General features: G+C 58.5%; 3 protein-coding genes across 3 annotated transcripts; 2 read left to right on the forward strand and 1 right to left on the reverse strand.

Moving 5' to 3' along the window:
* Positions 1 to 3,332: 3,332 nt before the first annotated feature.
* On the forward strand, positions 3,333 to 5,059 carry Tmem190 (transmembrane protein 190). Its single transcript, XM_070000341.1, has 6 exons — positions 3,333 to 3,495; positions 3,754 to 3,830; positions 3,910 to 3,945; positions 4,516 to 4,641; positions 4,715 to 4,799; positions 4,879 to 5,059. Exons 2-6 carry the CDS (start codon positions 3,761 to 3,763, stop codon positions 5,057 to 5,059), a joined length of 498 nt encoding a protein of 165 aa, XP_069856442.1. The 5' UTR covers positions 3,333 to 3,495; positions 3,754 to 3,760.
* Positions 5,060 to 5,422: 363 nt separating this feature from the next.
* Positions 5,423 to 10,889, reverse strand: Tmem238 (transmembrane protein 238). Its single transcript, XM_070000617.1, has 2 exons — positions 9,390 to 10,889; positions 5,423 to 5,528 (listed from the first exon to the last, which is right to left on the reverse strand). The coding sequence occupies exon 1, from the start codon at positions 9,922 to 9,924 to the stop codon at positions 9,397 to 9,399; it is 528 nt and encodes a 175-aa protein (XP_069856718.1). The 5' UTR covers positions 9,925 to 10,889; the 3' UTR covers positions 5,423 to 5,528; positions 9,390 to 9,396.
* A 75-nt stretch (positions 10,890 to 10,964) lies between these two features.
* Positions 10,965 to 13,394, forward strand: Rpl28 (ribosomal protein L28). The gene is made up of 5 exons (XM_070000618.1): positions 10,965 to 11,051; positions 11,343 to 11,431; positions 11,538 to 11,661; positions 12,914 to 13,032; positions 13,249 to 13,394. The coding sequence occupies exons 2-5, from the start codon at positions 11,351 to 11,353 to the stop codon at positions 13,336 to 13,338; spliced, it is 414 nt and encodes a 137-aa protein (XP_069856719.1). The 5' UTR covers positions 10,965 to 11,051; positions 11,343 to 11,350; the 3' UTR covers positions 13,339 to 13,394.
* Positions 13,395 to 14,884: the final 1,490 nt, after the last annotated feature.

A 14,884-nucleotide genomic window follows, 5' to 3' on the forward strand; every position in this document is an offset into this window, starting at 1 on the left:
GATCATGAGACTCCTATCTCCAATAAAACCACCAGAAAACCGGAAGTGGCTTGCAGCTCAAGTGGTAGAGCGCTCGCCTTGAGCTGAAGAGCTGAGGGACAGCGCCCAGACCCAGAGTTCAAGCCTCACGACCGACAAAAAAAAACAAAAACAACAACAACAAAAAAAATCAAAGCAAACCAAAAAAAAAAAAAACAAGAGGCTGGGAAGGTGGCTTAGTGGTAGAGCGCTTGCTTTGTATGCATGAGGCCCTGGGTTCGATTCCTTAGCACCACATAAGCAAAAAGAAAAAAGCTGGAAGTGGTGCTGTGGCTTAAATGGTAGAGCGCTAGCCTTGAGCTGAAGAGCTGAGGGACAGCGCCCACGCCCAGAGTTCAGGCCCACGACTGGACCCACACACACACCAAAAAAAAAACAACAACAAAACAAGACAAGGCCTGGGAAGGTGGCTCAGTGGTAGAGCGCTTGCCTTGCATGCATGATGCCCTCGGTTCGATTCCTCAGCACCACATTAAAAAAAAAAAAACCAGAAGTGACACTGTGACTCAAGTGGTAGAGCGCTAGCCTTGAGCTGAAGAGCTGAGGGACAGCACCCAGGCCCAGAGTTAGGCCCCACGACAGGACCCCCCCCCAAAAAAAAAAAAAAAAAAAGACAAAACCAGCATCAACAAAAGGCAAGAGAGGAACAGAGACTGGAGCAAGAGGAGGAGGAATCAGGACATGCCAAGGAGGCAGGATCTGGGCTTGTGACAGGACCTCTCTGTACTGGGTGCCCTCCCTCCTCAGTGCTGCAGAGTAGAGCTCCAGGTAACACACAAAGGACCACCGCTTTTCTCACAGACACATTTTATTAGTAATCCAGAGACACAGATGTCACCATTGGAGAGGGGGAAAGATGAGGACAGTGATGGGGTAGGACGGGGAGACTGGACCCAAAACCAGTGCCAGGATGCTAGACCTGGATGAGGCCCCCACCCAGAGTCAGGGACACAGAAGTGCCCGCACAGGCAGATGCCCACAGAGACACCAAGCCTCATCCCTGGGAGCCTCGCCTCAGGGATGTGGATGGCGAGGAAAGACAGGCAGGCTGAGCCCCAGGTGGCCCGACCTCCCAGGCTTCTGAGCTGAGCTGAGCTGAGGGCCCAGCATTCTGAGGTAGCTGGAGGCCTCCCCATTCCCATCCTCTGCTGCTGGGGGCAAGGGAGGGTGACCACTGGGGTCCCCCGGGAGACAGGGTCAGCTAGAGTCACAGGACACAAGTGGAAGAGTGCACGGCAAGCTGAGCAAGGATCGAGTTCAAACCCTAGTGCGGCCAGAAAACAAAACTCCAGAACTGCCTCCAAATAAAACGAGGATGCCTACTGTAAAAGGTGGCGGCTCAGTGGTAGAGTGCTCACCTAGCATGCAGGAAGCTCTAGGTTTGATTCCTCAGTACCACATACACGGAAAAAACCAGAAGTGGTGCTGTGGCTCAAGTGGTAGAGTGCCAGCCTTGAGCAAAAGCAGCTCAGGGACAGCGCCCAGGCCCAGAGTTCAAGCCCCAGGGAGTGCAGCTCCAGTGCAGGGCCATGAGTTCAAAGTTCATTTCTTCCCCCCTTCACCTTCCCCCCCGCCAAAAAAATAACCTAGCCAACCAGCCAGGGAGGTGAGGTCAGAGGCCCACCATGGTGGGACATGACCTCATCCACTCAGGTAAGCGTTCCTTTCTCCCCCTCCTGGGTCTGCCGTCCCTCCGAGGGCCCCCAGAGGCCTCCCCAGCCAGGACTCCCGCTGGGACCCAGGCCTCCAACCGCTGGGTCAGAGGGGCCTGTTTCCGGCTGAGTCAGCGTGGGGGGCCTGAGGCTGCGTCATGAGGAGAGAGCTGACGTCGCTCCCCCAGACCGGTGGTGGGGCCAGCCAAGGTGACTCAGACCACCAGCCCGGGGGATGGACGGCACAGAGGGGACGCCGGCTGGGCTTGTGGCCAGCCTGGGAGCAACACCAGGATGTGAGTGCTAGCCCCTTCACCCAGCACTCACTCCCTACCTCTACCCTCAGACCCCAGCCTCCTCTCTCAGACCTGGGGGTCCAGGCCCCAGCCCTCTTCCTCTGCCAGACACCAAGGTCTAGACCCTAGTTCTCTTTCCTCAGATGCAGGGGTGCAGACCCCAGCCTCCTCCCTCAGACCCAGGGGTTCCAGACCCCAGCCTCCTCCCTCAGATCCAGGAGTCTCTACTCCAGCTTCCTCTTTCAGACCTCGTTCTTCTTCCCTTAGACTTGGGAGTTCAGGCACAAGACAACCCCCTCCACATCCAGGAGTTCAAGCTCTCCACGCATCTGCAAGACCCCCTGTGCTCTGGAGACAGAGGCTGAACTGCCTGCTGGGGTCATTGCCCCGGGTTTTGGGTAGGACCTCATTCCCTGGCCTCCAGGGGCCGAGGCTCCCAGGGGGCTTTCCTAGGTGGGATGCGGGCACCTCTGTGGGGGACATGAGCCATAAATGAGGCACAGATCCCATGAGAGGGCAAAGACAGAGACAGACCACAAAGACCCGGAATGAGAAGCCATGCAGGAAAGGCTGGTGCGAGGGAGGCCAGACGGGGGTTCCGGAAGACACCCTGGGCTGGCCAGGGGGCCCCCGGCCACTGTACCAGCCCCTGGTGAGGTGGTGCATGGCTGGGTATGATGTCAGCAGGGCCCAGGCTGTGTGTGTCCGTCTGTCTGTCCCTGGGGGGTCCTGTCTGGCCTTGGGGCCCATGGGCCGCAGAGGCAGCCCAAACCTGTCATTAGCGGTGAGGGCCCAGCCGGTGGCCCCCCCAGCTCCGCCCCACCCCCTCCCTGATCCCCGAGGAATCCAGGGAATTGGGAAGTGGGTCCAGATGGCGTGGACACAGGAAACGCTCTGCAGCTGCTCAGCCTGGTGCCCTCTGACCCCTGCCCAGCCCCCCGCCAGACCCCCTGCAACCTGTGTCATCTCTGACGAGTCGGGGTACCCTCTCTGTGTGCACAGGAGCCTGGGTGTGAGAGGGGTCCCCACACCAGCCCTCCACCCCCAGAGCCAGGGCTCTAGCACCAGCCTTCCTCCCACGGGCCTTGGGGTCCAAGGCCAAGGCGAGCAGGGAGTCGTAGCTTCCCTGACCCCATCTGGCTGGCCAGCCCTTCTCGGAAGCCTGGGCCCCCAACACTCATTGGAAGACGCAAACCATCGCAGGACAACTGGAGACTCCCTAGCTCGGCTCCCTTCCTCAGCGGAATGTCTGGGATGGGGCCTCCACCCCTGGGGCCCCCATTGTCCCATCCTCATCTCCTGGTTGCTAGGGGAACTACCTTCCCTAACAATGGGGCTCAGTGAGACCCCACAGGTCCCAGGGGGCCCCTCCCTCTGGTTGCTAAGGGAGAGACTCCCTAGCAACGAGGTCCCCTGAGACTCTTGCCACCAGAGGAGGGCATCCGCAGGCATCCAGTCCTGGAGAGGCTGGGGAGCATCCCAAGCTCTCCTGTCCTGCTAGCGCTGAGGTGATGGGGGAGGGAGTGGAGGAACACCCCAAACTAGGCCCTTTCCCGCCCCTGGTCTCCTCTCATACCCACCCACCTCTCCCACCTGGGTGCTCAGTATGCCACCTCCTAGGCTGGACATGAGCAGGCCAGAGGTGCTTCTTTCAAAGCCCCAAGCTGGGGACCCCCTGGCCACGGAACTCAGAACCCTGGGGTTGGGGTGCTAGGGCGGGGCCTGGCTGTTGCTGGGGTGATGTCCTTCCCGGCCTCTCTCCACAGAGGCCCCATGGGCGGCAGCATGGTGGGCTCTGGGATCCCAGCGTTGGGTCTTCTCCTGCTGGTGCAGGGCTCAGTAGGTGAGGGGGCTGCTACAGACACTTGGGGGGGGGGCTTGGCTTCCAGACAGCACCTGACTCCACCTCTCATATCTCACAGATGCGAATGGAATTCAAGGATTCTTCTATCCATGGAGTGAGCAGGAATTGAAATCCTGGAGTCTCCAGGAAGGGGGAGCCCAGATTAGACTTGGGGTTCTAAGAGGATGAGGAAGCTGGGTCTGGATCCCTGGGCCTGAGGGAGGAGGCTGGGGTCTGGACTCCTGGGTCTGAAGGAGGAGTGAGTCTGTGACTTTAGAGTCTGAGGGAGGAGGGGGTGAGGGCTGGACCCCTGGGTCTGAGGGAGGAGAGGTGAGGCCTGGACCCCTGGGTCTGAGGGAGGAGGCTGGGTTCTGGACTCCTGGGTCTGAAGGAGGAGTGAGTCTGTGACTTCAGAGTCCGAGGGAGGAGGCTGGGCCTGGACCCATGGGTCTGAGGGAGGAGGCTGGGTTCTGGACTCCTGGAACTGAAGGAGTATGTGACTTCAGACTGAGGGAGGAGGCTGGGCCTGGACCCCTGGGTCTGAGGGAGGAGGCTGGCCTAGATTCCTGGTAAGGCAGGAACTGACTGCTGGGCTCCACGTGGAGTAGCCCTGGAGCTGGGCATTGGGTGTCTGCAGCCTGCAGGGCCAGGTCTGTAACACAGGCTCTGCTGTGGTGGCCCCCAGGCTGTGAGGGAGATGTGTGGGACAGGGAGAGCTGTGGGGGCCAGGCGGCCATTGAGAACCCCAACCTCTGCCTGCGTCTGCGGTGCTGCTACCGAGATGGCGTCTGCTACCACCAGCGGCCAGACGGTGAGTGGCGGGGTGCTGGGTCTCCTCGGGCTGGGGTGGGCCCGGGAGCCTTCAACCTCCTTCCTCCATGCAGAGAACATGCGCCGGAAGCACATGTGGGCCCTGGGCTGGACATGCGGCGGGCTGCTCTTCCTCATCTGCAGCATCTGTCTGTTCTGGTGAGCGGGCTGGGGGTTGGGGGCCATCAAGGCGGGGCCTGGACAGCCGGGCAGTGCTGAGCCTGTCCCTCCTCCCCAGGTGGGCCCGGAGGAGGGACATGCTGCACCTCCCGAAGTTTCTGAAGGGCAGATGCCGCCTATCACGGCCGGGCTCATTGCTGTCAAAGAAGACATCAGGGGGGGAGCCCACAGAGGCGGGGGACGTCTCTGGTGGGGAAGGGACGGCGGGAGAGAGCACAGAGGGGGGGGAGACAGACTAGCGGGGTCCCCAGGGGGAACCCCTCAATACAGATATGGAGTACAGATGTGTCTCTTTCCATTTTTGGCAGTATGGGAAGCTTGCTTGAACTCAGGCCTTGAGCTTGTTTGGCAGGCTCTTCTGCGTGTGCCATGCTCCTAGCTTTTTGCTTGCTTTTTTTCCCCCGTCAGTGGTAGGGCTTGAACTCTGGGCCTGGGCGCCAGGGAGCCAGGCTGGGCAGAAGGGGCACCCGTGGGAAACGTGCTCCAGCCTCTACCCCCCGCCCGAGCCAAGGGCAGCCTTCCTGTGGGGGGACCCCAGCCTGGGTGGGGCTGCGACCTCCTCTCACCCCAAGTGTCCCTGCCCCACACAGCCAAGCAGTGTCTAGGCAAAGCCGTTTATCCAGTAGGGATAGAGGGAGCACAGGCATCTGGGTGGCCAGGGGGGTGGCAGAGCATCTCAGCTGGGTGGGTCCTGACCGGCGAGGCTGTCTGCGGGAGGGAGGGTGGCGTTAGTGGCTGCTCAGGACCTGCCCTGCCCACCCCTGTGCTCTCCAGCAGCAGGGGCAGGAGGCCGAGCCCCTAGCTTTCAATGCACACTCCCCCCTTCCCCCATACCACCCCAAGGGTCAAGGAAAGGCATAGAGACAAAAGATAAGGCCAGGAAGACAGAAAGGAGATACTGCCAGAGCTAGAACATGCCTGTCAAAGAAATGCAACCTTCCTTTATGTATGGATATGCCAGTACCAGGGTCTTGCTTTTGCTCACCACTTGTGTTTTCAATCAAGCATTTTTCTGACTAGAGATGACATCTAGAGGATTTTTTTTTTTGGGGGGGGGGGATCTGGTCGTGGGGCCTGAACTCTGGGCCTGGGCACTGTCCCTCAGCTCTTCAGTTCAAGGCTAGCGCTCTACCACTTGAGCCACAGAGCCACTTCCGGCTTTTTTCTTTTTGCTTATGTGGTTGCTGAGGAATTGAACCCAGGGGCCTCATGCATGCAAGGCAAGTGCTCTACCACTGAGCCACATTTCCAGCCTCCTGGAGGACTTTTCTACTTGAGCTGCCTTCAAACCAAGGTCCTCCAGGTCTCTCTGGAGTAAGTAGGATTTTAGTTGTGTGCCACTGGCACCCAGCAATTTTTCTGTTCCTATACCTACCTACCTACATTCTCTTTTTCCTTTTTTTAGTGAGTGTCCTGGTCCTTAGGCTTGAAACCAGGTCTGGGTGCTGTCCCTGAGCTTTTTTTTGCTCACAGCTATGTTTCTACCATTTGAGCCACAGCTCCAATTCTGGCTTTTTTTTTTTTTTGCTGGTTAAATCTCAGACTTGGAGATAGTCTCAAACTTTCCTACCCAGGCTGGCTTCAAACTGTGACCCTCAGATCTCAGCCTTCTAAGTAGCTAGGATTACAGGTGTGAGCCACTGACACCCAGCCTTTCTTTTTTCTGGCCATATTGTGGTACTGCCAAGCCATGCCCAAAGCCCTTTTGCTCTGGTTGTTCATTATTATTATTTGTGCAGGTACTTGTTCTTGAATTCAGGGCCTGGGCACTGTCCCTCAAGCTTTTGGTGGTTAATTGGAGATGAGTCTCACAGAATATCTGCCTGAACAGATTTCAAATTGCTATCCTCAGATCTCAGCCTTCTGAGTAGCTAGGATTATAGGCATGCCACTGGCACTTGACTTACTCTGGTTATTTTTTAGAAAGTCTCCCTCTTTTGTCTAGGCCAACCAGCACTGAGATCTATTTATGCTTCTGAACAGGCACATGCTACCATGACCACTCAGCTTTTCTGGTTGAGATTGGGTTTCATGGTTTTTTTTCCCTTTGTTCTTGGGCTGGTTTGGAACCACTATATTCTCCACCCTTCACTTTCTGAGTAGCTGGGATTACAAGTGTTAGCCATTGGTTTGTTTCTTAAAGATGGAATGTTGCCATGTAGCCCAGCTAGAACTCCATGCATAGCCCAGGCTGGCTTTGAACTCCGGAGCAGCCTTCTCCCACCTCCCCAGTGCTGGGATTACAGGCATGTGTCACCACACCCCTTATTTCCTTCTAAGAGGGCTCTGTTCAAGTCAGCTTGGCTAGAGGCCCTTGTGAGTGGTGCCAGCAGTGGAGTCCGCCCAGCTGTGGCAGAGGTGCAGACGTGTGGGCAATGTCAAGGATTCTCAAGGCTAATTGCAACTACAGATGGTGGTTTTCTTCATGAGACAGGTTTCACTCATGCTTTACCTATACATAGTTGCCATTCCCTTCTTACACCAGTTTATTCATCTGAACCACAGAAATGGGGTATCATGGGAGTGCCTATTTTCTAAGTTTTCACAAAGAATACGATACATTTAGAATCACCAGGAGCCAGGCACGCACACCTGTTTGTCACCCCAGGGCTCAGGTAGGAGGATCATGCGTTCAAGGTCAACCTCGTCTATAAAGTGAGACCATGTCTCAAACCCATCCAACCAACCAACCAACCAGATACTATCATTCTTTTTTTTTTTTTTGTCAGTCCAGACTTGAATTCAGGGTCTAGCTGCACTGTCCCTGTGTTCTTTTGCTCCAGGCTAGTTAGTACTCTACCACTTTGAGCCACAGCTACACTTCTGGTTTTCTGGTGGCTAACTGGAGTCTCATGGAGGCTCTGGGGATTAGCTCAGTGGAAGAGCACTTGTCTGGCACGTATAAGACCCTGAGTTGGGTCCTTAGCTCTTGGGGAGAGGCGGGAGGTTGGGTGCCAGCGACTCACTCCTGTAATCTCCTAAACTCGGGAGACTGAGATCTGAGGATCGCCGTTTGAAGCAAGCCCTGGCAGAAAAGTGATGCTCAAGTGGTAGAGCACTAGTCTTGAGCACAAAAAGGCTCAGGGACAGTGCCCAGGCTCCGAATTCAAGCCCCAGGGCCAGGAAAAAAAATTTATCACGGGCAGGTTGGCTTTTAACTATGATCCGCATTCATCCTCCTGAGTAGCTAGGATTTCAGGTGCAAGCCACCAGTGCCTGGCTACAGTATTTTTAAATTTTTTGTCGGTTGTGGGGCTTGAACTCTGGGCTTGGGTGCTGTCCCTGAGCTCTTCAGCTCAAGACTAGTGCTCTACCACTTGAGCCACAGTGCCATTTCTGGTTTTCTGGTGATTTATTGGAGATAAAAAGCCTGCCCAAGCTGGCTTTGAACCATGATCCTTAGATCTCAGCATCTTGAGTAGCTAGGATTACAAGTGTGAGCCACTGGCACCTGGCTTACACTATCATTCCTGATGCTTAGGATCAAAGTTAATTACAGGAAAAATGTCTTAGGGTTTAATTCTTTTTTATTTTATTTTTTTGTGTCAGTCATTGGGCCTGAACTCTGGGCCTGGGCACTGTCCCTCAGCTCTTCTGCTCAAGGTTAGCTCTCTATCACTTGGGCCACAGCGCCACTTCCAGCTTTTTCTGCTTTGTGTGGTGCTGAGGAATCAAACCCAGGGCCTCAAACATGTGAGGCAAGCACTCTACTATGAGGCACCTTCCCAGCCCCAGGGTGTAGTTCTTTTATAGACCTCTCATGGAAAATGGACTCAGACACTGACCTACCCAAGTGTTCAACTATGTTCTTATTCCAAACAACCAAGTCAACCAGCCATTCACCCACCTACACCTATATAACCATACACCCACTTTGCCCTTTAAACAACCCACCCACCCACCCACCCGGCATCCAGTCATAGCTATCCACCAACCACCTTATCCACTCACCATCCTACCCATGAATCCACCAAATTACTCCTTGGTCTCTCTACCCACCCCCCTTCTACCAAGTCATCCACCCTTCATCCTACTTTCCCCATCTACTTCCTGACCTTCCCCCTGCCAAGCTTTTCGAACTTTATGTTGGGCAGTATTAGGAACAGAGGGGGGCAGAGGCCCAGGTTTCCTACCCAAAAACTCCCTGCCCAGTAGAGGCGGCCCCACAGACAGACAGAGTCTCCCAGGCAGCAACAGAGGAAGCTGGTATGAAGACTGTAGGGGAGAAAGGCAGAGAGGCGGGAAGTTTTGTGGGTGAGGGCCATCAGGCCGGACACTCGGGTACACACCAGGATGCAAGCAGAGGCCCTCTTCCCCCCCACTCCCCCCCCCATAGGGCACGGCCGGGCGTGTTAGGACTGAGGGGGTGTCGCAAAACAGTTGAAGGCGAGAAAAGGCCAAAACGTGGTCTTGGGGTTCGCACAGGCCCGCCGAGGGGAGCGCACCCCCGACCGGGCACGGCCCACACAGCGACTTCCGGGGCTCGGAGGATTTCATCAGTGTGCGCGGCCCCTCGGGGTGCAGGGGGCGCTGCCCCCGCCCCTCCCCCGCCCTCCCGGCCGCCCTCACCTGCGGCTCACTCGCTGCCCGCGCCCGCCGCTCCGGGCCCAGCCTCGAGCGTGGCGAGCTGCAGGCGCACGCGCCGGGCGGCGGGCGGCGGGGGCGCGCGGGCGGCGCGGCGCGCTCCGAGGGGGCCGGGCGCGGCGCGGGGCCCGGTGGCGGGCGCCGTCCAGCGGCGGGACAGCTTGCGCGCCAGGCGGGCGAGCGCTGAGGGCCGCAGGCCGTAGTCGCGCTCGAGTTCCTGGCGCGAGATCTCGATGTTGCCGGTGTACCAGAGGATCCAGCCGAGCAGGCTCATGAACACCAGCAGCGCGCCCGAGTAGATGAGCAGGTCACCAAAGTCGCGGCCGCGCACCTGCAGCTGCGCGAACACGCCGGTGAGCAGGGCCGCCATGCCCGCCACGTCCAGCGCCACGGCCAGCAGCAGCGCCGCACGGCAGCGGCCTAGGCCGGCCGCGTGGCCCGGCGGCGCGGGGGGCGCGGGCGCGGCTCCAGCCGGGGACGCCTGCGGGACGCAGGCCACCGTCGCCGCCGCCGCCGCCATGGCCCAGTCCTGGCCCCTTCGCTGCCGCAAAGAGCGTCCCGGGGTGCGGCCGCCCAGGGCGGGGCCGGGGACGCGGCCAGGTGTGCCCAGCGCCCGCCTGGTCACCTGAGTCGCCGCACGCAGCCCCGCCCGGGGGCCGGCGCGGCCCGGAGCTGCCCACGGTCAGTGCCCACGCCCCGCGGCCTCCCGTGCTCCGGGACCAAGTGCGCCCTGAAAGTGGTCAGGCAAGGCCCCGCGGGGAAGCCGGCCCGGCCCGGGCACGAGCTGAGTTCCTTCGAGACTCTCGAGCGTTTTCTGGGGTCTTCGGGCGTCGTGGCGCGAAGGTGAATCCGCCGTGGACAGCGTGAAACTACCGTGGCGGGGCGGGCCCGGGGGTCACGGGTGTACCTACGCCTAGGGCGCAGACGCGGGCAGAGCCTGGTCCTGCCTGCAGGGAGTCAGTCCTCGGGCGTAATCCTGACACGGAACGCATCCATCAGCCGAGGTGGCGGTGTCCGGGCGCGGGCCGCAGGCCTTCGGGACGGGCCCGGTGGGATGATAAGCTCCGGGGGCCCCTGGAGGGGGCAGCCAAGCTGCTGGGGGCGGGGACGGGGCGCAGTGAGGCTCGGACCACCGCGGGCAACTAGCGGGACACCGGGACGGCCACGTCCAGAGTCCGTCCCTCCCGTCCGGCTCCGTCCAGTTGCTCCAAAGTTGGGGGTGAAAGTTCAACACGGTTGGGAAGGGCCCGCCGCCCGGATCCCGCGGGGATCGGCCGAACGCGGCCGACCGGAGGGCCGAGTATTTCCGACCAGGCCCGAGCCACGCCGAGGCTGCGCCTGCGGACCGTTCCGGAAATGGCCGAGCGAGGCCCCGGCGCCTTCGGGAGGGAGCAGCCGAGGGCTCCCGCCGGGTGCCAGGGGCGCCCGAAGACCTCCGAACCGCTCTCCCGAGGGCTCCCGACGACGCGGCGGGGATGGCCGGACGCCACCGAGCCGCTTCGGGGGCCGGACGCAGGAAGGGAGGAAGGGCGGGCCGGCGGCGGTGGGCGCCCGCCCACAGCGGAAACGGAAATGCGTGGCGGCGTTAAATTGTTGCCCCGCCTCCGGCCTACCTCTTTTGGTCTCCGGCTGCCGCAACGCGAGGAGGTGAGCTAGTGCGCTCCGCGTGCCCGACGCCCCTCGCCCCTCGCCCAGCTTTGCCCCCAGCGCCCCCTCCGCCTTGACGGCGAAGCTCCCGGTCCTGTCCCTCTGTTTTCGCGCGGTCCCGAGGCCCTCGTTCGCTGGCAGCCGCCGTAGGTCCGCTGCCGGGGCTCGGGCCGCGGCCTGCTCTCGGGTACCTCCCCCCCATTGCAGTTGCCCGGGGGTTCTGGCGCCAACCGCCCCGCTCCCAGCGCCGGCCTCTCTCGGCGCTCTCCCACGTGCCTCGTGTCTCCGCAGCCGCCGCCATGTCCGCGCACCTGCAGTGGATGGTCGTGAGGAACTGCTCCAGCTTCCTCATCAAGAGGAACAAGCAGACCTACAGCACCGTGAGTAGGGCCCGGATGCCGCAGCCCTGCGGGGAGAGGGGCCTGCGGTCACAGGAAGGGACCCACTCGTGCGTCCCCTCGGCTCAGGTTAGTGTCTCGTCCATAGGAGCCCAACAACCTGAAGGCCCGCAACTCCTTCCGGTACAACGGACTGATCCACCGCAAGACTGTGGGCGTGGAGCCCGCCGCTGATGGCAAAGGGGTCGTGGTGGTCATGAAGCGGAGATCTGGTGAGCCTCCCTTGACACGGGGCGGGGCGCTGGGACAGGGTCGCTGTGGGACCGGGGAGTGCATCTACCGTCCATTTTTAGCTTCCCTCGGGTCAGGAGTTGGGCCTGGGAAACGCATTCTTCTCACCGTCTGCCTGGCAGCGGGATCTGCGCACCGTGAGTGGGAAACTAGGAGAGCCTGAGCTTCCCCGGGTGGCTTTGAGGGTGCAAACGAAGCCGTGGACGGTCTAGTGCAGTGTGCAGGTGAGGTACCTTCTAGCTCAAAAAGAGGCATACAGTTGAGCTCCCCTAACCTTGTGAAGATGATGGGCTAGGCCTAGCCTAAGGTCGCACTTGTCCCTACTCTTGCTTGCGAGGGGCCTATGTGTATATCACACACACAGACTCACTCACACTCCTCCCTTAACTACTCTGAAAGCTGTGCCTGTTGGGCCGTCGTGCATTTTTTTTTTTAACTGGAATGACTTTTCCCCAGGCTAATGGAGACTGGCTTCTACTCCTACGGAGAGCCCAGCATCCTATTCATGGATGGCATCACTCAGGCCTTGACCCTAGTGACTTGCAGCCCTCCCATTTTGGGAGATTATCTTCCCTCTTCAGGAACAAACAGTCCAGGGAGCAGTGGAGCTGGCATCTTGCTCTGAGGACCCTGTTTTGGGTCCTGACAGACTCACATTGATGGGTCTGTGGTAGCCTTCCCTAGGCCAAGTATGGGTTTGGTCATAGACTGCCTGTTGACTTCTCAGGGAAGCATTCCAGAAGCTTATAGCGCTAGCTAGGGCTCTTAGCCAACAGCAAGTTGCCCAGGATTGGGAGCTGGGAGGTGTTAAGTTGCTCTTTAATGGTTCCAGCTGACGTCTCTGCTCTAGGGCTGATGCACATCTATTTCCCAGGCCAGTCAACATAAGGTCTTACACTGGGCATTTTACAACTGTGTACTACCTCTAATTCTCATTTGGGATTCTTGTCAGGGTAGCTTGGTCCTGAAACGCTTCAGTTTTGGGCCATCTTGCTGAGATTAAAACAAAGGTTACGCAGATGTCACCTTGGAGGGTTAATGAGCTAGTGAGAACAGGGTGTGTGTGTCTGGGAGGCCTGTAGGGGTCTGCTGAATGGATGGGTGGGACCAGAGTCCAGGCTGCTGACCCTTGGCCTGTCCAGGGTCAGAGCTGATGGAGGGTGCTCAGGTTTCTGGGGGTGAGGATGTTGTTTCAGCCTGGAGGTGAGTCATGTGTGGACTTCCCTGCACTAGGTCAGCGGAAGCCAGCCACATCCTACGTGCGGACCACTATCAACAAGAATGCACGGGCCACCCTCAGCAGCATCAGGCACATGATCCGCAAGAACAAGTACCGCCCCGATCTGCGCATGGTGAGTAGGGGACTCTGGAGCCTCCAGGTCCGGAGACAGCGGTGCCCGGCTCCTGGACCTACACCTGCAGCCTAGGTGGGGCTAGTCAGTATTGAGGAGTACTCTTCTCAGTGGGTGGACCTGGGCCCAGGAGGCCCTGCCTCTGGACCTCACTCAGGCCTGGGAAGTAGCTGTACAGATTTTGAACACCTTCACCTGTCCCTTCCCTCCCCTCAGGCTGCCATCCGCAGAGCTAGTGCCATCCTGCGCAGCCAGAAGCCTGTGGTGGTGAAGAGGAAGCGGACCCGCCCCACCAAGAGCTCCTGAGCCTCCCCCACCCCCAAAAAAAAGCAATAAAGAATTGTCACCTTTCTCTACCACCATCACTGGGCCTCCTTTTTGTGCGCCTTCAGCTCTGGCCCTGTGTTGCTCAATTTCAGTGTGCCATTTGTTCACTGAAGGGGACTTAAGAACTACACATACAAGAAGGGGGTGCAGGGCTGGGAAGGTGGCTCATTGGTAGAGTGCTTGCCTTGCATGAGGCCCTGGGTTCGATTCCTCAGCACCACATAAACAGAAAAAACCCTATGTGGCGCTGTGGCTCAAGCAGTAGAGAGCTTGCCTTGAGCTGAAGAGCTGAGGGACAGCGCCCAGGCCCAGAGTTCAGGTCAACCGGCAAAAAAAAAGGGGGGGGGGTGCAGACGCGACACCATTTTTCCAGAAAAGGCTTGCTGACCTGATGTGGACCATTGTGTCTGGCATGGGGTGGGGGCAAGTATCTTCAGAGCCTTTGGTCTAGAAGAGTGATGGCTAGTCTGCTGCTTGGGATGAAGCTGATTCCACTGGCCACCTTAAGAGGTTAGTGCATCCCAGGGTTCCACTTACTTGAGTCTGGCTCAAACATGGATTAGAACCCCGTTCTCTCAACTTTGGGCTTTATCCCACTCATCACTGGCCTGGTTTTAAGCAGGTGCGCTGGCAAGTATAGGCACACTGCCCCTTAGCCGCATTCCCAAGCCAGTGAAAACAGGCTTTTTTTTTTTTTTGGTCTAATTGTGAAATTGTGCACCACACCTATTCCAGGCCATTTCAGTATAGTTAAATTACTCCCCAATGTACTTGCTCAGGCATATCAATCAGATGTGCGGTCTTCATGCTACAGCATCTCAGTGTTGGCACTGGCATCAGTGTGAGGGTGCAGTTCACTAAGACTTTGGGAGAGCGAGGTGTGGAGCACCTGCCTGCCTTCATCTCACTTCTGCAAAGTGTGCTCCCCCTACTGCACACAACTGGAACACCTGCTTCTCTTGCCATTGCTGACTTAGGTCAGAAGCCCTGGGTTTGCAGGAAGTACTAAAAGAGGTCAGCATCTCAGTGTTGGCACTGGCATCAGTGTGAGGGTGCAGTTCACTAAGACTTTGGGAGAGCGAGGTGTGGAGCACCTGCCTGCCTTCATCTCACTTCTGCAAAGTGTGCTCCCCCTACTGCACACAACTGGAACACCTGCTTCTCTTGCCATTGCTGACTTAGGTCAGAAGCCCTGGGTTTGCAGGAAGTACTAAAAGAGGTCATGACCCTACCCCAGTGTGTCCTGACAGGACATGCAGAGGGGCAGCTTATAAGAAGATGAGGGGCTGGGAAGGTGGCTCAGTGGTAGAGCACTTGCCTTGCATGCCTGAGGCCTGGGTTCGATTCCGTAGCACACATAAGCAACAAAAAAGCTGGAAGTGGCACTGTGGCTCAAGTGGTAGAGTGCTAGCCTTGAGCTGAAGAGCTGAGGGACAGCGCCCAGGCCCAGAGTTCAGGCCCCACGACTGGTTCCCACCCCCCACCCAAAAAAATGAGAATTAGGAAACGGCCGCAGGGACATGGA

The sequence above is a fragment of the Dipodomys merriami genome, unplaced genomic scaffold (genome assembly GCF_024711535.1).
Source record: "Dipodomys merriami isolate MVZ:Mamm:240054 unplaced genomic scaffold, mDipMer1.0.p SCAF_57, whole genome shotgun sequence".
In the NCBI taxonomy this organism is placed as follows: domain Eukaryota; kingdom Metazoa; phylum Chordata; class Mammalia; order Rodentia; family Heteromyidae; genus Dipodomys; species Dipodomys merriami.

Coding starts and splice junctions, on each gene's coding strand:
- Tmem190 (XM_070000341.1), top strand. CDS start 3,761: ATGGGCGGCAGCATGGTGGGCTCTGGGATCCCAGCGTTGGGTCTTCTC. Junction 3,831..3,909: donor GCTGGTGCAGGGCTCAGTAG/GTGAGGGGGCTG, acceptor CATATCTCACAG/ATGCGAATGGAATTCAAGGA. Junction 4,642..4,714: donor CTACCACCAGCGGCCAGACG/GTGAGTGGCGGG, acceptor TCCTCCATGCAG/AGAACATGCGCCGGAAGCAC.
- Rpl28 (XM_070000618.1), top strand. CDS start 11,351: ATGTCCGCGCACCTGCAGTGGATGGTCGTGAGGAACTGCTCCAGCTTC. Junction 11,662..12,913: donor GGTCATGAAGCGGAGATCTG/GTGAGCCTCCCT, acceptor TCCCTGCACTAG/GTCAGCGGAAGCCAGCCACA. Junction 13,033..13,248: donor ACCGCCCCGATCTGCGCATG/GTGAGTAGGGGA, acceptor CCCTCCCCTCAG/GCTGCCATCCGCAGAGCTAG.
- Tmem238 (XM_070000617.1), bottom strand. CDS start 9,924: ATGGCGGCGGCGGCGGCGACGGTGGCCTGCGTCCCGCAGGCGTCCCCG.